Here is a 22,644-nt window from a genome sequence, read left to right as displayed (position 1 = left end):
TGGCCACTGGCCACTCACAGCCTCTTACTTGCACGTGGTTGCCCTCCCTTGTCTTCCATCCATTTTGGGCATCGCCCAAAGCGTCTGGTGGTCCCTGGAGGCCAAGCAGGAGCTGTTTTCCTGCTGCCTTCCAGGTCCACTGGAGAGTTGTCCTTTGGTTCCCATCAGGGCTCTGCCCTCTGCGCCAGGGTTGGCTCCTTTGTGCTTGGTGGGCAGGGTGGCAGATGGAATTCTGCCCTGGAAATGGTCCCCTTGAGGAAATCCCTGTCCTCTGAGGGCTGCAAACCTCAGAGGGCTCAATCCCAGGAGGGCAGAGGTGCAGGAAGGTGGGGCTCACGTGGCCTCAGGCATCTCAGGGTCTGGCCAAGGGTTTTTCTCAGCGGTGGCCAAACCAAGTAGCTCTTCCTTGTGGAAGCCAACTGCATTTTCCAGCCCCTCAGCTGACCTGGGAGACCTTCAGGACCTGTTCCCTGCTCATATCCACCAGGCCCCATCCTTGTAGGGAGGGCTGGAAGCGCATCCTTATTGCCTCTTGTTACGAGCTGTCATTCACAGATTTACGTGTGCGTGTTCTCTAAGTGTATATTCATGTGTCAATGGATTTTTTTGTGTGTTTGCTTGCTGGCTCCCTGTACCCTGAAGCAACAGCCCGCTCACATCTGGCTGTGAGACGCAGGTTTTGGCCCTCGGGTCTGTGAGTGAAGCCCTGTTCAAGCCACTCATGGGGAGAAGGTGGCAGAGCTGCTTTTTTTATTGAGGTCTGCCTGTCCAGCCTTCACCTAAATATGTGGTGTTTTACTCCAAACTGGGCTTTAGAGCACATTTCAGGTGTTTCAGAGCAGGAAATGATTTGTTTTATTGCAAGCCCTTTCAGCCCTTGTGCTGGCAGCAGAAAAGTGGACAAGTTGTTTTGTTAAGCCATCACAGATTTGCTGCAGCCTCCCAGTGGAATGGATGCTTTTTCCCTTTCCCTTTTTCCTCCCTTTTGGTCAGGAAAATGATTTTAGAGCAAAAAGCCTTGTCCAGGGCTTGTCAAGCTGTTTTGGTACAGCACGAGGCTGCTTTGGGGCTGGAGCAGTTTTCACTCACACACTCGATGAAGCCCAAGCAGCAAAACAAGAGATGGCAGTGGGGCTTCACCTCAAATCCCCGTCTGCAAAACCATCCCTGCAGCTCTGCTGCGGAGCCGTTGCCTCACTGTAGAGGGAGCATGAAGAACTCTTTAACATTTGCTTGCTGGAAGCATCCAACTGTCAGAAAGAAGTTACAAAAGACCAAAAAAAAAAAAAAAATTTGCGAAGCAGAACGCGCTAAATTGAGCATGATGTGTCCCTGTACGGTTTTGTGTTTCATGTCAACTGTTTTTAAGATTAACTGACATCCTTGCTTACAAGTTTAACTAACCCCCCCTGGGATTTAAACAAACCAAACACACAAAAGGGAAAGAGGACGGAGACCTGTGTGTGGTGGGGTTCTTTTTGCAAAACAAAACAGTCGCATGCTGGACGCTAACCCCAAGCTTTACACTGTGTGTGATACGGCTGAACTGCTCCATAAGGCTCTGTCTTTAACTGCTCAAGGCACACCCTGCGAGTCGGTAAGTAAAAGCCTTTTACTCCCCTCTCTCCCATCCATCTCCTTTTTTTTTATCTCTCTCTTTTTCTTTCCTGCCTTTCCCTCTCTTCTCTGTCTTTCCACGGCTTGTTCATCTCTGAGTATGCACGTCAGGGTCTGGTGATGGTGGTGGAGAGCTTAGGTTGTCCCAGAAGGTTCCTCCTGTCCCCGCAGCCAGGGTGTTGGGATGCAAAAGGAATTGATTGCATAGTCCTGATTCCCTCCTTGCTATCCCCACAGAAATCTTGGAGTGCTTGGGCCAGCCTTGTACCCAACCAGTGACACTGGGAGAAACCCAAACGTCCAAAGAGGAAACAAAGACACTCTTTTATCACCTAACTGTTTACCCTCCCTGTGGAGATAGCAGCAAGAAAAGCCCCTCCAAAAAAACGCCACAGTAGTTGTTGTGGTCCCAGTCTGTCACTGTTCCCATGCTGGAACCTCCAGCTTGTTCCATTTCTCCCCTGGCCCTGTCTGAGGAGCAACTTGGAGGTGCTGGAATGGGCAGAGCAGGGGCCGTGGTCCTGCCTGGGGAGCTGTCCTGCTCCTGCCCTGATGCATGGCTGGGAGCTGCTCCACGGCTCTGTGGTGTTCCCCATCCATCCTGGCACTTGGGATTTGCTTGGCAAGTGCAGGATTTTCAGCATGGCAGGACTCAGCATGGAGGCTGCGCTGGGAGAGGTTCCTCTTCACCCCAAACTGAGTGGTCTTAGGGGGTTCTCTTCCTCATCAGTGCACAGTGGGATTTGTGTTGTCTTTACCTTTTGAAGCTGGAGTTGTTGGAGGGCTTTGTGGTGCTTGTTGGTCTGCTGCCCTCTTTTCTGTGGAGCATTAGGAATGATTCTGAGTTTTGGTGCTTGCTGCTTTGCTGCATTACTGGTGGTGGATATTGGAAGCATCTTGGTGCTGCCCTGGTGATGGACCTAGACTTCAAACACTTTAGGACTTTCTGGCCTGTTTGGGGATTTTAAGTTAATTTCTGTTTTTTTGTTGGTTTTTTTTAACCAAGGCCTCCCTGAAACTCATGCAATGAGTGCTGGAAACTCTGGATTTTGTTTTAATTTTTTTCCTTCTCTTTCTGTTCCAGGGCAGCGAAGCCGTGGCAGGAGTGATCGATCTTGGCACGGTAGAAATATTCCCTGTCTTTGGTGCCATGCAGAGAGGTCTTATAGATCAGGACACAGGCCTGGTCCTCTTGGAGGCCCAGGTGATCACCTCTGACTTAGTTGTCCCAGAGACCAGTGAGAAACTCTCCTTGGAGAAAGCTCTGGCAAGGAACATCATTGATCTCAGGGCATTCCAGGTGCTGCAGGAATTGAAGGATGCTCTCCAGCAGGTGGAAGAAGTCAGACATGAAGGGAGGCAGCTCCTCCCCGTCGTCACTGCCATAGAAGAGGGGAGGATCAGTGAGAGCGTTGGGCTAAAGATTCTTGAGGCTGAGCTCGCCACTGGGGGATTTAAATTCCAGCAGGGCAGAATCAGCATGGAGACAGCACTGCAAGAAAAGCTCCTTCCCCCACAGCTTCACTCCAGGCTCCTGTCTCACCTGGAAGGTGGCAAGGATTTGATTGACCCCAACACTGCTGAGAAGATCAGTCTGCCCGAGCTCCTGGATCGATGCATTGTCCACCAAGAGACTGGGCTGAGGCTGCTCCCAGTCAAGCAGCTGGCGGGTGGGATGGTCAGCCTGAGGTCAGGCAGGGAGGTCAGCATCTTCCGTGCAGTCCAGGAGGGGCTGATGGACAGGCAGGTGACCGTCAGGCTGCTGGAAGCCCACCTCTTTGCTGGGGGCATTGTAGACCCCAGGATGGGACACAGGCTGACCGTGGACGAGGCTGTGAGGCACAGTTTGATCGACCAGGATTTGGCCTGCACGCTCCTGATCCGGCAGCTGCAGACGGGTGGGATCATTGATACCTCCACGGGAGAGAGGCTGACCATGGATGAAGCCCTAAAGAAGGGGTTGGTGGCTCCAAAGACTGCGCTGCTGGCCCTGGAATCCCTGAGCTCCTTCGTGGGGCTGCTGTGGCCGGAGACGGGGGAGATCATCCCCGTCGCAGATGCTTTGGAGCAGGGGATCCTCTCCACAGAGTTGATTCAGGAGATTCTCAGCAAGAGGCAGCTCCTTCAGGCTGTTTTCATACCAGAAACCACAGAGGTGTTGTCCTGGCAGGAGGCAGTGGAACAGGGCGTTCTGGAGAGAGAGGTGGTGAAGAAATTGAAATCAACAGCCATACCTGATGTCATGGTCAGCGTGGAGCTGGCTGGGTCTCCAAGCAGGAGCAGGCACGGCCAGAGCTCCCCTGGAAGGAGCCCCACAGGTCACGAGGAGCCTCTGCTAAGGAGTGACAATGAAAGGCTGATGTTCCACTTGATGACCCACAGCTACATCAACATCCACGATGGCCAGAAGGTGCTCTTAGTGGACGCAGAGTTGAACAGTCTCACCGAAGCTCTCACCCAAAGCCAAGAAAATGGGTCCTGTGCACAGGTGTTGGAAGGCTTTGAGGAGACAGAGGCAGCTCTTGAAAGCAAACCTTCCAATGGTTTGGCTTTGCAGCAGCTGGAGCTTCAATTTGCTCCTTCAAAAGGTGAAAGAGAGAAGGTCCTACCACCCAGAACTGCTCTGGAGAATGGGGAGATGGTGATGGGACCTCAAAGTCTCCTCTTGGAGGATGCAGAGGATTCCCTGCATGTGGAAGAGCAGGAGCAGATTTCCACTGAACAGGAGACGATCAGGAGTGAAACTGATACTGAATTTGGGAGAGAACAGGTCACTTTACCAACCAAGGAGGAACATCAGGTAAAATCATTGATGCCAGAACCTCCCAGTGACCTTGATAGTGGATTAATCAGAGAAACAGAGGAAATAATGATTGAGGCAGAAGAAGAGTCCAAACCTCCTGCAGAAGACAGAGTGGAAGGTCCTGAATATCAGAAGAGGGCGTTGGAAAGTGGGGCAGCGGTTGTGAAAAGTGAAATCTGCGTAAGAGTGGGTGTTGCAGAAAGTAGTGACAGAACGAAAATCATGGCAGAGAAGTCTCAGGGTGTGAAGCAACCTGAACGAGAGGCAGAAGATGTTGGAGAGGTTTGTTTGCTGAAGGAGGAAAGAGTTGAAAATGGTGTGCTGGGAGCAGAGGAGCTTGTGCTCCCTGCAAGTGGAGAGGCGGCGCCGGCAGAAAGGCAGAGCAAGGACACAGAAAGCGTGCTGCAAGTGGAAGAAGGAGAGCAGGAAGGAGTCTTAGGTGATGAGAGCGTTGAGGAACCATCCCTTCCAGCCCCTGAGGAGCAGGAGGACACTTTGGAAAAGCTCCTGACACAGCTCCAAAGCGGCGGCATCATCCACGAGCAGACGGGCAGGACGCTGCTGCTGGACGAGGCGGTGGCCTCTGGGGTGGTGTCTGGCCACACAGCTGTGAAGCTCATGGAGAGGATGAAGATGTTCAGTGGCTTCTTTGACTCTCAGGTGTGTGAACCCCTGACCACCGAGGACGTGATTGAAGAAGGCCTGATGGATCAGAAGCTGCTCCAAAAGGTCCTTGCGCCTGACAAAGCCATAAGTGGTGTCCTTGACCCGGGCAACAACTTTGTCTACTCCATCAAGGATGCTGCTGCTGTTGGCCTTCTGGACAAGGAGACAGCGATGAGGATCTTGGAAGGGCAGGTGGTTACTGGGGGGATTGTGGACTTGAAACGTGGCAAAAAGGTGTCAGTGACTTTGGCTTCGAAGCTGGGCCTCATAGAGCCAACAAGTGAGACAGAGCTGGTCAAGCTGGAGAAGGCTTCCAAGGGGAAAGCCACTGATGAGGTGACCAGGCAGAAGCTCATTAATTTACAGGCTGAGACCAGTGGAATTGAGGATCCTGAAACCAAGCGGCCTTTGACTGTGGCAGAGTCTGTTGAAAAAGGGCTCCTGGAGAAGGAAAAAGCTTTTCAGCTCTTGACCAAGCAGGTTGCTGGTGGAGGAGTCATCCATCACGTGTCTGGGATGAGGCTTTCGGTGGACAACGCGATGAAACACGGTTTGATCAATGCAGATCTTTGCAAGGAGCTCAGGAAAGCTGAAAGTGTGGTGCTGCAGGACTTTGTCCATCCAGCCACAAAGGAGAAGCTGCCCTTGCCCCAGGCAGTGTCACTGGGGCTGGTCAGCCCAGAATTCCAGAGGACAGTGCAGGAAATCCAGGCTGAGAGCGGAAGCATCCTTGATCCAGCTTCTGGCCAGAGACTGGCACTGTGTCAAGCAGTGCAGGAGGGTTTGGTGCCCCAGCAGGTGGTGGAGAAAGCCCTGTCATCTTCAGAGATGAGAGAAGGAATTGTAGACCCCGAGAGCTGCATGGTCATTCCCTACTCGGAGTTCCTGAAGAAGTGCAAGATCGACATCGAATCCGGGCAGAGGTACCTGGAGGTCCATCCCTTCCAGGCCATCAGGGATGAGGTGACAGGGACCAAAGTGCCGTGTGCTGAGGCACTGAGGCTGGGGAAGGTGGACCCCCTGCCCACCCTGAGGCTGCTGCAGGCACAGGCAGACAGTGGAGGGGTGGTGGAGGGCGCTGTCAGCAAGAGGCTGTCCCTGAGGGCAGCCGTGGAACAAGGGATGCTGGATGAGGCCATGGCCAAAGTCATCGCCACCAACCAGCTCAGGGCTGGGGGAATTGTTGATGCCCCCAGTGGGAAAAGGTTGACTGTGAAGGAAGCTGTTGGGAAAGGATTGATCAGCCAAAAATTAGCTGCCGGTCTTCGGGATGTGCAAATAACCAAAGAGAAGGTTGGTTCTGAGGTCTGCAAAGTAGAAAAAGTGCAACTTTCACGGGAAAAGACAGAAAAATTCTCTCCAAAAGAGGAAAGTGTCATCCTCCCTGCCAAATCTGCCAGGTCTGATGGTGCTGAGCCCAAAGCTCAGCTTGAAGCTGTGAGTTATGACACAGCTCCGAGTGCAGCTGCTGCCGCTGAGAAATCCCCCAAAGCACGGACAGAAAGGAAATTAAAACCCCAGGAAGCTTCAGAGGGTGGTGTCCACCCCCAAGATGATCATCATCATCTTCATCATCCCCAGGCAAAGGCTGAGGTGACTCCAGAGCACCCCTCAGTGTTGGGGACAGTGTCTCTCCCTGAAGAGACAGTGGTGGCAGGAGCTGTGGAAAAAGAGATCCCAAAAGGCAGCTCCCAGGTGAGAGCAGCCCGGGGGAAGGAATTGAGGGAAGAAGTGGATGGAGGGACAGAGAAAGTAGAGAGACTGAGCTTGAAGAAGGAGCAGTTGTTCTTGGGCACGGAGGTGCTTCACAGGGAGGAGGATGGTGAGGAGAGGAGGAGGAGGGGAGAGTTTGTAAGTGCAGGAGGAGTTGCGGCAGGTGGAGAAGGTGCAGTGGTGACTCCTGGGCAAGGAGAGAGAGTGGCCAGCGTGGTCCAGGAGACACCAGCAGCCCCGAGGGAATCTGTCAGTGAGAGCCCAGGGATGGGTCCTGCAGAGTCTGGAGAACCCCCTGAGGTTGGTGTTCCTGTGGAGCCTGTGGGAGATGAGCTCGCAGGGAAAAAAGCTGTCAAACGCACAGAAAGAGAAACCTCTCACCCAGAAAGACTCATTGATCAGGAAAAAACAAGTGAAACTGAGCAAAAACCTACCCAGAAACAGAAAAGCAAGAAAAAGAAAGCAAAGCAGGGCAAAATTCCAGAAGACAGCGCTCAGCCAGAGAAGCCTTCTGCAGAGAAGCACCTCCTTCCTTCTCTGGTTTCCCATGAAATTCCAAAGAAAAAGGGTGAGGAGGAGCACTTCGTCTCCAGGGTGCCAGAGCCAAAACATGAATCCAGCATCCAGACTGCTGCTGGGTTGGCACGAGACACAGCCAAGCACAGGGGTGGAAAAGGAAAGAAAACAATTCCTGTGAGAGACACAGAAACCCCCCGAGAGGATCAGGTGCTCCCTGTGCCCCCCAAGCAAGGGGAAGCTCGAGAGGTGGTGAAAGGTGGCATCAAGGATGGTCACCATTCCTTGGTGGCACTGAATCTGCAGGAAAGGACGGCTCAGGAAGACACCAAGGTGGAAACCACCCAGGACGTGTCCAGCACAGTGTCACAGGAACTGCCCCATGACTTAATTATCAGAGAGGAGCCCACAGAAGTTCAGGAAACCTCTGCAGTCCTGCAGCTTGGAGAGGAGAGACAGCACGAGCCAACAGCTGAGCTCAGAGCAGACCAAGGGGGTGCCTCTGCTCCCCCAAAATCCCAAGAAGAAACTCCCCAGGAGAGGACCAAGCAGCCAGGTCCAGGTGATCGGGGTTTGCTCCTGCCTGTGATCGTGGAGGGGGAGCTGCTGGAAACCTCCAGGGAGTCCACGAGACCAGCCCAGGTCAGTGAATATTTTTTTTTTTTTTTGCTATTTTGGCAATTTTTTTGGAGCTATTTCTGGATGTTTGATGCTAAATCTCAGCACAGAGGGCAGCTGAAGCAGGAGGAGGGGGTGTTGCACTCTCAGCTGCAGTGGATTTGGCAAAGGAGCTGGTGATGTACAACTGGAAACACTCAGGGCTTAGTTGTGGCTCCTTTTGCCGGAGCATTACTGCTAAATGACTAACCAAGTAGAACTCTTTTTTTGGCACTTTTTGCTGCAACACCAAGCGATCTCTTGCCATTTATAAGCTTATGTTGGAAAAAGAACCACGTGTTTTATTTTGCCTGTAGTAAATCTTGTAGATAAGGCTGGCAAATGGCAAGTCCCTGAGAGGGGGAACGTTATTAACAAATTTCTCCCTTGGAAAAAAAGAAAACAAAAAAAGAATTTTATATAACACTTTGTCTCCTTTTCTGCCTAAGTTTGAAGCTTTGATTTCCTGTCTGATTCTGCAGATCAAGTTCAGCAAGAAGATGTGTCTGGAGCACGACCAGAGGCTGATATCTTATCTCTCCATGCTGCGAGATATCGAAATGAGAATCAAACGGGTGCAGCCAGTGGAGCAGAATTTGGCAGCCCTGCACGACCTGAGGCAGCAAGCAGAGGTGAGTGAGGTTTGGCTGGTGTTAGAGCTTTTTCCCCCTCTCCCCAGCTTCCTGCACAGCTCTTGCACCCCTCCCTGCTTCTGGGAGTTTTGTCTCAGGTTTAAGAGGTTTTTATATCAAACCTCATCCCTCCTTCTGATCCATCCACCTTCTCCTCCCTGCCCAGACAACAGCCTGAGCTTGGCTGACGTGAATTTTGCAGCCTGGAGGAAAGCAGGAGAGTGCTGGCAGCTGAGCAGGGCTGGAGGGTGGTGATGAATCTTTCTAGACTCGGTGTTTGGAGCTGCCTCTACAAAACCCCTGCTGGGTTTTGGCAGCAGGGAGGTGAAAGCCACTCTGTCTTAGACATGACGATGCTGTCCTTGTCTCAGGCTCTGGGCGCTGAGCTGCAGGAGCTGAGCTTCCCAGTGAATCAGGAGCTGGATGCTGTGCAGAGGATTGTGGCCAACCCCCCTGAAGAAGTCCCTGAGCAGTTACTGAAGGCTTTGGAGAAGGATGCCAAGAACCTCCAGAAGTCTCTGAGCTCTGCAAAGGAAGTCCTGCAGTCCCGCCTGCAAAACCTTCGTGGGGCTGCAGAAGCTGAGAAGGTAGAGCTGGCAACTGTCCCCCCTCCTGCCACACGAGCTGCCTAAAATTCCTCCTTTAAACGATGAATTTCTGCTTTTAAGGCTAAAATCCTGACCCATCACGAGGCTCTGCAGGGCAGGCTCCAGGAGCTGCTGAGCTGGGTCTCTGGCACCACGGAGTCACTGGATGACAGAGATTTCCAGCAGGCCACCGATGCCAACAGCTTGAGTCTCTGCCTGCAGCACTACAAGGTAACCATGGCAATGCCCCTAATCCTGCAGGCTGATCAATTTGCTGCCCTCTGCACACAGGAGGAGCTTTTAATCCTGCTTCTCTCCCAGAGCCTACCAAGGGTTTGCCCTGAGCTTGTGCTGCAGCAGGAGTTGGGTGTTCTCCAAAGTCACTTTTTTCCATAATACACAAACTGGTTTGGTTGTTTGAACATTCTCCTGTGCAAGGGGACGTGGTGGTGGCTGAATGACCTGTGGAAATTCCTGTCAGGATGTTGAGGAGAGAGCTGCATCCTCTGGGAAGCTGCTCCATCACACCTGCCCTGGTCTCCATCACCTGTAGGAGGAGCCCAGTCTCCTTATCCACCTTCTAGCAATAGTTTTAAAGATTATTTCCAAGTTTGGTGGTGGCACCTTGGCGTGGAAATCAGGGGGCTGAAGGCTTTGAGAGCTGGTGGTGGCACATGGAGTCACTGTGGCCAGGTCTGGGTCATCCTCAGACACAAGGGCAGCACTACACACATCCAAGAAAGCTCTTGGTGCCTCCAGCACCTGGTGCAGAGGGAAAATCCCTGTGGTGAGACGCTCTCACCTCCATGCTGAGTGTTTTTTTGGGAGAGTTTGGTGTTTCTGGGATATATATTTCCTGTGGCACCTGAAGGCAGGAAGCAGCACAGCTTCATTTTACCTCTTTCATCTTTTCTCCTGCTCAGGAGCTGAAGCAGCCCCTTGCTGACACCAAGGCTGAGCTGGACGCCGCTGCCTTCGACATCCAGCTCCTGATCTCGGAGCACGCCCAGGATTTAACCCCCCAGCAGAGCAGGCAGCTGCTGAGGCTGCTCAATGAGCTGCAGAAAGCCTTCAGGGACCTGTCAGAGCGTGTGACAGCGCGGGTGGAGGTGCTGCAGGTCTGTCTCCAGCAAGTGGAGCAGACGGAGCAGGTGAAGGTTGTGAGACATCTCCTCCTCCCTGGCTGCCCTTTGCTCACTGAAGCGCTTCCCAGACACAGGAACAGGAGCTGAGGCACCTCAAATTTGGGATTTCCCCTGCATGTCACTCCCACTTTAGGAGTTCTCACTGCACATCATGAGCTTCCTCTAAAAGTCTTTCTTCTTCCAGCCAGGCAGAGGGTTGCTTTGCCCCCAAAACACGGAGCCCTGCCGAGGTCTGGGTAGCAGTTCTCTGCTAGATATGGAATATTTTTGGGACTGGGTGGAATAAGCCCTGTAATCACCCCAAAATCCCTCTGCAGAGGGGCCACCACAGACACCCAGCAGTTTTAATGTCCTGTTTCCACTGCACACATCAGTCCCAGGGAAACAGCTGGCAAGGACAAAAACAAGTCCTCAGGTCTCTGCTGTACCACAGCAGCACCCAGCACTGCATGGATCCTCACCCAAGGCAGGATTAATGTGGTTTTTTATTAACAGTTGCTCTCTGTAACTCTTGCCTGTCCTCTCTGGAGTGTGTGTGTGTATTAACCAGTTTGCTTTGCCTTTTCAGATTGAGTGTGCGCCCATCCTAACCCAGGAAGAACTCGCTTTGCAGCTGAAGAGCTCTTAAAGAAGGCTCTTTCAATTTGCTTCTGTTGTTTTGTCTTATGACTGGGAGAAACAGGCACAGTGTTTTGCACAAGTTTGTACATCACCTTGCTGAAAATGCCCAGTGAAAAGCTCAAAAACCTTTATGTCCCCCTGGCAGAGGGTGACAGGGGTGTCACAGGGACTCTCAGGTCACATCATGCTCAATTGCTCAAACAGGCGCTTCTGTGTTGTGCTCTGGCAGCAAAAAGAGGAGCTGGATCAGCTACAGAAACACTTTCCCTCTCCAGGGCTCCCTTTCCAACCCCAAATCATTTTAAAAAATCCTTTATTTGGGGTCGTCTGGGGCTCCACAGTGGCGCTGCCTGACCCCGGGGGTTGTTGTTGCCTCTCATTCTGTGAGTTTCTGCTGCCGCTTTAATGTTTGTAAGGCGGAGTGGAAAAAGCACAGAAACTCGTGGCTGAGTTTTCCTGGGAGAGCAGTGCAGCTCCACCTCAGAGAGAAGCCTGGAAAAGGTGACAAAGGTGCCACCAGCTCGGCAGGGACACTGCACCTGCTGCAGGACAAGAGAGCGCCTGGAGAGCCGCAAAGTTTTCTTGTTGCTGCATCCTCCCTTCCAGGAGCTGCTCCAGCTGTAACCTCACCTTGCCTTTCAGCAGAGAGAGAGAGGAGGTGCAGGGCTGGTGGTGACTGTCCCTTGTCCCCCCCTGTCCCTTTTGCTGTGCCCACAGACACTGCAGGAGCAGCAGGCAGCCAGGACACGGAGCCTGGCCGAGCTGAGCCGCTGGCTGGGCCAGGCAGAGGACACACTGGCACAGCAGCAGAGAGCAGAAGGGGACCTGCCTGCCTTGCAGCAGAGGCAGAGCGATGTTAAGGTCAGTGATATTTAAAAAAAAAAAAAATCAAGGTGGAGAAGGTTCCACCTCAGGAGTGGAGAGCCTCACGGCATTGTCCCCCCAGGAGCTGCAGAGGAGCATGCACAGCAGAGCCGCCTCCTTTGCTGGTGTCCTGAAGAGCACAGAGCAGTTCTTGGAGGAGAACAAGGCCAAGCTGGAGCCTGGGGAGCTGGCAGCATTGCAGCAGGACCTGCAGCGTGCCAAGGAGCAGTACCAGTCCCTGCAGGAGAGGACAGAGGTGGCCCAGAAGGAGCTGGAGAATGCTGTGAGTGCTGCAGTGCAGCAGGAGACTGAGAAGGTAACTGAGGAGCTGTAAAACCATCAGGCTTTGCAGCACAAAACAGTTTTTGTGGTTCCTCCCTGGGTATTCCCCGGGCAAGGTTTCCCCCAGATATTTCTGTCCTGAAGTGCCTTGGGAGTTGCAGACAGACAGGGATGAGCTGGTTATGGAGGGAATGGGGGAGGAAAAGGTCCCTGACTCTGCCTTTGGGGTGACCCTTAATGGATGAGGATTGTCAATCACATCCCAGCCCTTTTGGGGTAGGGACCCTGGGTTGTATCAGGATGAGAAATTCAAAGTAGCAGCGAGGCTGAGTCTTTTCACAGCTTCTTTGCACCTTCCAAAGAGCCACAAAGGGTCTGGGAGTGTCTCAGGCATTTGCTGAGGCTGGGAAACTCCTCGGGTTTTTTTTTTCCTTCTGCTGAATTTTTTGTCTCCCTCCCCCGTGCAGCAGTTTGCTGAACGTGCAAGAACTGGGTCATTCTTATTTGGAGCCTTTGTGCTTTCAGGTGAAAGCTGCCAAAGAGCTGGAGGAGAACAGCAATAAGATTGATTCCCTTTTGAGCTGGGTGGCATCGCTGGAGCAGAAGGGAGGGCTCCCGGAGTACAGACCACACCCTGTCCATCAAGGGACAGGGACACAAGCAGGGAAAAGCCCTGGGGATGTCCCTGATGGCCACGCTGTGGGAGCAGACAGTGCTGCTGAGAGCCTGGACCAGCAGTACGAGAGGCTGAAGGTCAGCACTGACACCTCATCCCACCCAAAGCCTCCTGACCTCAGATGGGTCAGAAACACCTGATTCTCCATGTGGGAGGCTCAGGAAGGTCCTACCTGGCTTCCTGCAGGAGGTGCAGGATGTGTGGTGCCCTGGCAAGGTGTAATCAGGGTCCAGAAGGTGCCTGTGATGACCACAGAAGGGGTCACTCTTTGGTGGCACAGCTCCTGTAGCCCAACCTGGGATGTTCCCAGTTTTCCCTGGTTTGGGTTGGGAAGGACCTAAAGATCCTTCTGTTCCACTCCCTGTGCAGAGACACCTTCCTCTAGACCAGGCTGCTCCAATCTGGCCATGAACATTTCCAGGGGTGGCACAGCCACAGCTGTTGGGGGACACAGAGGGTCACACATGTGATGTGTTCCTCTGCTCCAGAGAGGTTTTTCAGTTGCCTCACCTGGGTCACCAGAAACTGATGCCTTGGGAAGGCTGACCTGAAACACACTGGGCAGAGCTGGAGAATAAAGTAGAGATTTATTAAAAGGCCTTTAGGGTACACCTTGGGCAGGGCAAGAGCCTGGGCAGGGCTGCACCCAAGGTGGACCCAAATTGGGCACAAAAATGGACCCAAAATGGGCACAAAATGGACCCAAAATGAGCACAAAATGGACAGTCACTTTCCTAATTTTGGTCCATCTGCATATTGGGGTTTAATTGTCCAATCACAGCCTCAGGTTGTGAAGTCCCATCCTTCTTGTTCCTCTCTTCAGTTATTTGTGCTTTTGGACCTGAAACTTGGACTCATTGTCCTTGATCCTCAGCAGGAAAAGGATTTATTTTGCCTCCCTGCTCTGTAAAGAGCATTTAGTAACATTCAATATGAGGCTCAGAACTGCACCCCTGGGCAGCCCAGAACCCAAAACCCCACAAAAGCTCAAACATAAAGACATCAGAGGCTGAGACTTTCATCCCCGAGCCTCACTTTTTGCCCTCCTGGATCTTTCAGGCGCAGCACCAGGAGCTGCTGTCCCAGCAGCAGGACGTCATCCTGGCCACGCAGTCAGCTCAGGCTTTCCTGGACAAGCAGGGGCACAGCCTGGCCGAGGAGGAGAGGGAGCAGCTGCAGGCACAGCTGGCTGAGCTCCGTGGTCAGTACTCGGCGTCGCTGTCGCGCTCCGAGGCGCGGCTGAAACGGGTCCAGCTCCTCAGGGATGAGCTCCAGAAGTTCCTACGGGACCACGGCGAGTTCCAGGCCTGGCTGGAGCAGGCAGAGCACGACCTGGAAGGGATGTACAAAGGGGATGGTGACCCTGCCTCCCTCAGGCAGCTGCTGAGGCGCCAGGGGAGCTTCTCGGAGGATGTCATCTCCCACAAGGGTGACCTGCGCTTCGTCACCATGTCGGGGCAGAAGTTTCTGGATGGGGATGCTGAGGAGGCTGAATCCCAGCTGTTGATGTCCAGGAGTGTGGTTAAGAGCAAGCTGGAGGATGCCACTCAAAGATACACCACGCTGCACTCCAAGGTATGGGAAGGGCTGGACCTTGATGTTCTTTTCCTCCTGCACGGTGATAACAAAGGGATTTTTGTCCCAGCTGTTTGCCTGGACTTCCAGGACATTTATACAAATTGTAGGACAAGGATTGTCTTCTTCAGGGCTTGAGCAACACCCTTGTCTTGCTGTTGGTTTGCATGTTACCCCTGGTAGTTCATTGAGCCTGTGGCAAAGACTGATTTTTTTTTTTTTCTAAATTGTTTTTCCTTTCTTGATGAATTCTATGCCTTCTCCCACGGATTGCTCAGCACTTGTGTGTGCATCCCTGTCACCTCTCGTTGCTCCTTTGCAGTGCTCCAAGCTGGGCTCCCACCTGAACACCTTGCTGGATCACTACCAGCAGTTCCAGGAGGTGGCAGAGTCTCTCAGGACGTGGCTGCAGGAGAGTGAAGCTGCCCTTGGGAAGCTGCTCTCAGAGACAGTTTCATCAGATCTGGCCGTGCTGCAGGAGCAACTCGCCAGCACCAAGGTACAGGCACCTTGGGGAGGTTTCCTGGGAAGTGCTGGAGCCTGGATGGGAATTTGGCTGCTCTGAGCAGTCAGCAGCAGGGAGGAGATGTGACCCATTGGAGTTTTTTTTTTTTGGTGGTTGAGGGAAAAGATGAATCAATAACAGGTTCTGGTGCTGCAGGTGAGGTGGTGTCAAACTGGAGAGGTGCTCAGAGTAAGGACCAGGGGCTGCAGTCACAGACACCCCAGAGGGACATGGAGGGGGACATCCCTCCTCCATGAGGCTGCCAGAGCACTGGGACAGCCCAAACCCTCAGATCCAGCCCTGCCTGCAGTGTGGGGGTAGATTTTCCCAGAATTTCTGAACGATTTAGCGACAAAGTGCAGAGGATCCTTCAGAGGGTGTGAATGGGACCCTGAGCTCCACGAGTGTGGGAATCCTGCCTGGGACCCATCTCTGATTTTGGTTTGTCTTGTGTGAAAACAGCAGCTGCAGGGAGACCTGGCTGAGCACCAAGTGCCAGTGGAGAAGCTCCAGAAAGGAGCTCGGACCCTGCTGGACATCCAAGGGGAGCCAGCCCCAGACCACGGCCACATTCAGGAAACAACAGGTACAGAGCAAAGCAGTGCTGGCAGGGAGGGCTGGGGAGAGTGAGAACAAGCCAGAAGGGGCGAAGATAAATCACTTTTTGGGGAATTTTGGGGGTAATCACTTGGCAGTGCATCCTCAGGATTCATGTTTGCGTGTGGGGAGGGATTGTGGTCACTTGCGTTGCATCTCCTGTCTCGATGCTGAGTTTGGGGACAGGGATTTGTCATCACTGACGGTTTTTGGGGAGCCAAAGGCGACCCTGGCTGCTCTCTGAGCACTTGGAGCTCCGTGACAATGAGTGTCCTCTGTGCTGAACCCTGCAGATGCCATCGTGAGCCGCTTCCAGAGCCTCTCCCAGCAGATGTCCGAGCGCTCGGACCTGCTGCAGAAATCCATTGCCCAGTCCCAGAGCGTCCAGGAGAGCCTGGAGAGCCTCCTCCAGTCGGTGGCTGAGATTGAGAAGAACCTGGAGAAGGACCAGCCAGCTGTGCTCTCCTCTGCCTCCATCCAGGACTCGCTTGCCACGAGTGTGGTAAGGCTGGGCCCTGCTCCCTCACCCCAAACACCCCAGAGCAGCAGCTGCACCCTGCAGGGCTTCGTGGGGTTTAACTGAGTTCTGAAAGCACCAAAAACAAAACATCCTGAAAAGGAATGTCAGCAGAAGCTTTTTTTTATTTTCATAGAATCACTGAAATGTTTTGGGTGGGAAGGAACCTTAAAGACCATCTAATTCCAGTGCCCTGCATGGACCTTGGACTGGTCTAGGTTGCTCAGGGCTCTGACCTGAGCCTTGGACTTCCCAAGGATGGGACAGCTCCAGCATCTATGGGCAAACTGTGCAAGGTCACAGGCTTGTTGAAAACCTGTTTTTTTTTTCTTTGCTAACAAGATTTCAGACACAGGGAAAAGCAGAGCATGTTGGGCAGGTCAGAAAGGAAAGGAAAACCGGGATATAAAACCATTTTTTCCCAACTCCGGTCGTGTCAAAGCACCTGCTGCTGCTCCCGAGGGCAGCCCCGTTACTTCTGCTGAAGAACCTTCCTTAAAAAAGCCCTCCCTGTCCTCCTGTGCCCCCCACAGAAGCTGAAGCAGGACATTGCCCGGCAGAAGAGCTGCCTGGAAGCCACCCGGGAGATGGTGACACGGTTCACGGAGGCCGCCGACAGCCCCGCGGCCTCTGCCCTGCAGGACAAGCTGGCCCAGGTGACAGAGCACTTCGGGAGGCTGTGCCAGCAGCAGCAGGAGAGGGAGGACACCCTCAAGGGCCTCCTCCCCAAGGTGGAGCAGTACGAGCAGCTGTGGGAGAAGCTGCAGCAGTTCACGGAGAGCAGGACGCGGATGTTGGCGTCCGGGAACCAGCCGGATCACGACATCGCTCACTTCTCCCAGCACATCCAGGTGAGCCTCTGGGGGAGGAGCTGCTACCTGCACCAGGTGTTTGAGGCAGGGTCCAGCTGTTCCCAGCTGTGGGAGAAAGGGGATGGCATCTCCCAGGCTGGTTTTCAGATGGGATCCAGTCCAAATGCAGGAGGATTTTATCTAATTAATGACTCCGTGGGGGTTAATACAGCAAAATACCCCAGTGAGGGCAGTGCAGGATTTGACAGAGACCTTGGAGGTCTAGAGACAGAGAATCCTGGAATGGTTTGGGTTGGAAAGATCATCTCATTCCAAGCCTCCTCTCAGGGACAGGGACACTTTCCACTGGAGCAGGTTGTTCAGGGTTGTCCTAGACACTTTCAGGGGTGCTGTGGGCCGTGGTGGCTGTGCAGGGTTCCTCCCTCTGGCTTCCCACAAGTGTTCTGCTACAGGGGGTGCTTCATCCACAGCCTCAGGAGTGCTGGAAGATAACACAAAACCAGACTCCTGTGCCGTGGGAGGGGTTGATTTGGCTTGGCCTAGGGCCCCCCATCCCATCACCAGGACTGGGAAAAGTGGAGTTTGCCCCTGCAGCTGCTCAAAGTATTTGCTGAGCTGGAGGAGCAGGTGGCAGTGAGCTGTGCCCAACATTTGGCATTGGTGCCACACGTGGCACTGCCCACAGAGGGTCTCTCCAGGACGTGGGACTGTCCAGTTCATCCCCTCTGCTGCTGGGGAACACGGTCAGCATCACCCTTTGCTCTTGGCAGGAGCTGAATTCGGAGATGAGGCAGCACCAGGAGGACCTGGCCACCCTGGAGCAGCTGGCTGTGGAGCTGAGCTCCTGTGGCTTTGCCCCCAGCACCTTCCAGCAGCAGGAGAAGCTGCAAAGCCTCAAGAAAGATTTCCTGCAGCTACAAAAGGTGGCAAAAGACAGGTGAGTCCCAGGGAGGGGAGCTTGAGGGGTGGCTTCATGGTCCGAGCAAGACCCTGTGGAGATCTCCTTTCCAACTCTTCCTGCCACCCTCCTCCCACGCCAGGATCCTGAGGCAGCTCTGCTCCAGCTGACACTTTTAAAAAAAGCCTTGGCTGGGGGCGTTGTGAAAAATTCCTGGTGCTGCTGCAGCAAGGAGCTCTGCGCTTCCCGGCGTGTGGGCTGCCACAGCTCCATCCCAGAGCCTCCTGCTGGGTGCTGGGAGCGAGGTGACAGCAGAGCAGCCTGTTCCTGGAGTGCCCTGAAACGGGGATAAAAGGGAGCTTCAGCAGGTTCAGAGCAACAGCATCCCTGGGAGTCACACCTCTGTGGTTGTGTCTCTGAAATCCCTGCAGGACGCAGGGGAGGTGGTGGGGAAAAGCAGGTGAAACTCCCAATAATCCCCAGTAATTCAGTGCTGTGCAGGCTGCTCGCAGCTGTGGCCAGCAAAGATGAGCCAGAGGAGCCCATGATTCCCATCCAGGGGCTGCCTTGTTCCTCCAGGATGGGCTGAATGGATGGAACTGTGGCCAGGGAGGAGGGGCAGCACAGCCTGGGCTGTCCCCCAGGGACGCAGGTGCCTGCAGGGACATGGCATGAATAAACCCTCTCTTCCCAAAAGGGTCACTTTTCCCAGGACAAAGAGCCTGGGCAGGTTGGCAGTGGTGGTCTCGCAGCTGTTGGCCACCACTGGGGCACCTAAAAGTGCCACCAGCCAGGATTTGAGGGGTCACCAGCAGTGAGGGGCTGGCACTGGGTGCACCCCATTCTGTGCTCTTCCTAGACAACATATAATAATAATAATAATAATAATAATAATAATAATAATAATAATAATAATAATAATTTTTAAAAGGGCTCCTAGAGACACAACCATGCTGCATTCAGGAGGGGGTAATTGCAAGGCAGAGCACGAGCTCTGACTCTCCAAAACCTTTTCACTCCCAGAGAAAAGGATGCATCATCCTGCCAGGAGCAACTGGACGAGTTTCGGAATCTGGTTGGCGCCGTGAGGAAGTGGCTGAGGGAGAGTGAAGGCAAAATCCCACCTGCTGAATCCTGCCTGGGCACCCAGGAGCTGCAGCAGCGCAGGCAGCAGATCCAGGTGGGCCAAAGGGAAGCTGGGATCAAACCAGGAAAGCCTTGAAATGCTGGAATGTGAAATAAATCCCAGGAAGCAGAAGCCTGGGAGGTGGTTTATGAAATCCTCAGTGTGCACTCAGAGCAGGGAGCAGTGTGAGAGGTTTCCTGTCTCTCCCTGTGCCTGCTCTGGGCGGGATTTGGGAATGGGAGACCCGAGCACACTCAGTTTTTCCTGAGTGTTTCCCGTGGTAGGTGTGGAAGGTGGCCTCCTGTCACCTGAGCCCCCGCTGCTCTCCAGCACAGGGATGTGACAAATCGGGATGTGCCCGGGGTTTGACTCAGAGGCAGAGCAGCTCTGCTGAGTCACCCACAGCCCTCACACCCTGCAGTGGGATCGGGCTCATCCAGCCTGGGCTCCTCAGGGAGGGGGAGGAGGGATGTCCCCGGAATGGTGGGAGGGAGAAGGTTTCCTTCAGCAGACCCATTACTTGGGAAGAGATTTTTTTTTTGTTGTTTTCACTGTTTGATTCTCCCCTGGCAAAAATAGATGTGTCACACCCACTTCCCCCGGTGCAGCCCTGAGCTGGTTCCCTGGGTGCTGTGTCCTGGTGTCACCGTGTCACCAGAGGGGACAGGAGAGGAAGGAAGGGCTGTGGCTGGGCAAGTGTGGCCTCCAATCCCAAACTTTGCTTTTGAGCAGGATCTCCTGGAGGAATGGAAGGGGAAGGGGCCTCAGGTGGAGGAGATTGGCCGCAGAGGGACTCTCCTGGAGAACCTGATCGTGGAGATCACGGCCCCCAACACCCCACCCAAGGCAGGTGAGTTGTGGCTGACGCTCCTGTGGACAACTCTGCTGTCACCACTGAGTCTTTTCTGAGCCTGCCTTGAGCAAAAAACGGGGTTATTTCCCCCTTTTAACCAAAATCAGAGGGCCTGTGGTGATCTGAGAATCGTGGGGCTCAGCCTAGTGGTTGAATCGCTGGTGCTCATTGCTTTAATGCATCATCCTGACTTGGCTTAATTAATTATAGCCTAACGAGCTCTGCAGTGCCCTGTGTTTGCTGTGGGGGACACATATCACTCTCTGATAGAGCTTGGGAGCTCGTGGAAATGGCTCCTGCTCTCTCCTGGTGATGTTCTTCAGCCTCCCGAGGGCTGGAGTTGTTTTAATCAACCTCCAGCATTTGGGTTTCATATCTGGATGACATTTGGGGCTGCGATAGGCAGATGTGATTTACTGGTCTCTCTTTTGGCTTCAAGTCTATGAGGCAATGAGATTATGTCTGGTTCATTTGGAAACCAGCTCAAAGATGTCTTCCAGCTTGTGAGAACAAGTCCCTGGGCTCTCATCACTGCTGGGAATTTACAGGATTTTACAGTCTGGATATGTTTGTTGGGATTAAGCTCATGAGCAGTTCTTTGGAAAACCATCAGAAATGGGGAGAGGCTTGTGAGTGATGAAAGGTGCAACCCCTTATGTCCATGAAAGCTTTAAAATATATGGTTAGAAAAGAGAGACCTGCCTGAGAATGTCAATCTCCCTTTGGTTGTGACATCTGGTGTCCAGAGAAGAGACACTGGTGCATCCTGCATCTCTGGGCAAAGAGAGCATGAACACAGGGCTGGTTTGAATAGTTTCATCCCATAAAAAATGGAGGATATGGGAGAATTAATCCCTTCAGGGAAGGCATTCAGCAGTTTTATTGGATATAATTCATAAAATCATGCTCAGGGTAGCAACTTCCCAGGCATAGCAAGACACCTGTGGTCCCCAGTGTTGCAGCCCATCCAGGAGCCACATTATCCCTGCTCTCTGGGTGATGTTGGGATGCTGGGAAAGCTGCCCATCTCCAGAAGCTTCAGGAGCTCCAGAAAGGCAAAAGCAGCTCCTGGAAAGTGAAGGGAGCAGGAGGAGTGTAGATAAAGGAACTCCAAACCAAATTAATGCCCAGTGCTGGGCAGGTGGGCAGTGGAGATGCCACATGGGTGCTTGGTGGTCTCTGTCATGCAGCAGCCATTCATCCTGTGCTGTCTGCATCCCTAACACTTCTGTCTTGTCCCTCTTGTCCCTCTTGGCCCTGTCCCCTCTGCCCAGGTGCCACTCTGCCCGCTCCAGGAGGCTCAGGAGGCAGCGTGAACGGATACCACACCTGCAAAGGTGAGCTCGCTGTCAACACCCCTGAGCCGTCCCCCTGTCCCTTTTTTGTCCATGCATTTCCATTCCCTGGGAATACAAACCTCAATGTGACACCGTCAGCATCCCAGTCGAAGGGAAATGAGCTTGGCAATGGGTTGGGAATTCTCAGCTGCTGCAGTGGAGGGTGGAGGTTGGGCTGAAGGACGCAGAGGGGCAGCCTTGGGGAGTGACAGCACCCTGACACCTCATCAGGTGGTGTTAGGAGCTGATAAATGGCAGATCATTTTAGGGCCTGCAATTAAATTTATTGGTCCTGCGGGATTATAACAGCGTCCAACCCTCCAGTTTGAAGAGCCATTTTAATTATTGCCCGTTATCTCCTATTAGCTGGCCGGTTCAACGAGGTAATAGGTGCATAAAAATGGCTTCATATCACGGTGCCAAATTATTTACCCTTGCATTAGCAGCAGCTTTATGAAAAGGGGGCTCAGTTTGCATCAGGCTCACAGCCAGAGAGCTTTGTTTGTAAACTGCCAAAGGGCACAGTGGGGGGACAAGTGGAAAATCCCCCGTGGCAGGAGAGGTGAGGATGACGCGACATCAGGAACGGACAGAAAGTGGCCTTTTACTCCTCACCTGGGCTGTGTGTGGCCGCCTGCGGCTGGGTTAGAACCCCACAGCCTGAAGTGGAGGATGTGGGCAGCGTTGCTGACCCCAGGCTGGTGTTTTTTGGGCGCAGACCTGACGGAGATCCAGTGTGATGTGTCGGACGTGAGGCGGCGGTACCAGGCGCTGGGCGCGGCGCTGCGGGAGCGCCAGCAGCAGCTCTCGGCCATGCTGGACACCATGCAGGAGGTGCAGGAGGAGGCCAGCTCCATGCTCAAGTGGCTGGAGTCCAAGGAAAGGACGCTGTCCGAGCTGGAAGCCTCCTCCTCGCCCACCAAGACGGAGACGATGAGAGCTCAGGCTGAGCACAACAAGGTGAACTTCTCTTCCCGACTTTCTGGGGTCACAGAATCACAGAATGATTAAGGTGGAGGAGACATCTGAGATTATCCAGTCCAACCCAACCCTGACACCTCAACTAAACCGTGGCACTGAGTGCCTTATCCAGTCTTTTTTTAAACACATCCAAGGGTGGTGACTCCACCACTGGGCAGACCATTCCAATACTTTATTGCTCTTTCCATAAAAAACTTTTTCCTAATATCCAACCTATAGTTCCCTTGACACAGCTTGAGACAATCCTCTCGTTCTGTCAGTTGTCACCTGGGTGACAGGATCACAAAGTGGCCCTTAAAGGGCATCCAGTTCCACCCCTCTGCCATGCACCTCCCAAAAATGTGCTTTATTGCACAGAATTAGGCACAAGAGTTTGCCCTGAGTTAAAGAAGGGCATTCCCAGATCAGGAATTCCAGGCAGATCCATGGAGCAGCAGCCCAAAGTTCCCCTTCACTTTTAGGCCTGTTGATGTCAGGCTGAGGGAAAAAGAGATTATTTGGAGCTCTTGCTGCTGGGTCACTCCAGCTTCTCCTGGAAAGCAATTCCCAGCCTTTCCCTGCCCTTGCAGCCAAGTCAGCTCACAATATTGCTAAAAAATGGTTTAATTAAAGAGCAAAGAACACAAATTATCCAGCTCCAGCTTGTGGCTGCTGCTTCATTCCT

General features: G+C 53.3%; 1 protein-coding gene across 13 annotated transcripts in view; it reads left to right on the top strand.

Annotated features, from left to right (window-relative positions):
- The window catches only part of LOC136371211 (microtubule-actin cross-linking factor 1-like), a 136,276-nt gene that overhangs the window by 57,720 nt on the left and 55,912 nt on the right, over positions 1-22,644 (top strand). For 12 of the 13 annotated variants that reach the window (XM_066335139.1, XM_066335141.1, XM_066335134.1 and 9 more), the window contains 18 exons: positions 2,702-7,957; positions 8,455-8,604; positions 8,976-9,191; positions 9,273-9,422; positions 10,115-10,348; positions 11,675-11,818; positions 11,904-12,137; positions 12,629-12,856; positions 13,839-14,354; positions 14,677-14,853; positions 15,322-15,445; positions 15,750-15,958; positions 16,507-16,824; positions 17,556-17,722; positions 18,707-18,863; positions 19,542-19,659; positions 20,937-20,999; positions 21,718-21,959. In XM_066335139.1, the coding sequence (XP_066191236.1) occupies positions 2,702-7,957; positions 8,455-8,604; positions 8,976-9,191; positions 9,273-9,422; positions 10,115-10,348; positions 11,675-11,818; positions 11,904-12,137; positions 12,629-12,856; positions 13,839-14,354; positions 14,677-14,853; positions 15,322-15,445; positions 15,750-15,958; positions 16,507-16,824; positions 17,556-17,722; positions 18,707-18,863; positions 19,542-19,659; positions 20,937-20,999; positions 21,718-21,959 (8,703 nt within the window). The remainder of the gene's footprint in view (positions 1-2,701; positions 7,958-8,454; positions 8,605-8,975; positions 9,192-9,272; positions 9,423-10,114; positions 10,349-11,674; positions 11,819-11,903; positions 12,138-12,628; positions 12,857-13,838; positions 14,355-14,676; positions 14,854-15,321; positions 15,446-15,749; positions 15,959-16,506; positions 16,825-17,555; positions 17,723-18,706; positions 18,864-19,541; positions 19,660-20,936; positions 21,000-21,717; positions 21,960-22,644) is intronic. The other variant, XM_066335129.1, reaches the window with a different exon arrangement.

The sequence above is a fragment of the Sylvia atricapilla genome, chromosome 24 (assembly GCF_009819655.1).
Source record: "Sylvia atricapilla isolate bSylAtr1 chromosome 24, bSylAtr1.pri, whole genome shotgun sequence".
NCBI lineage: Eukaryota > Metazoa > Chordata > Aves > Passeriformes > Sylviidae > Sylvia > Sylvia atricapilla.
The sequence above is the reverse complement of the archived record's forward strand: the minus strand, read 5'-3'. Positions and strand labels throughout refer to the sequence as shown.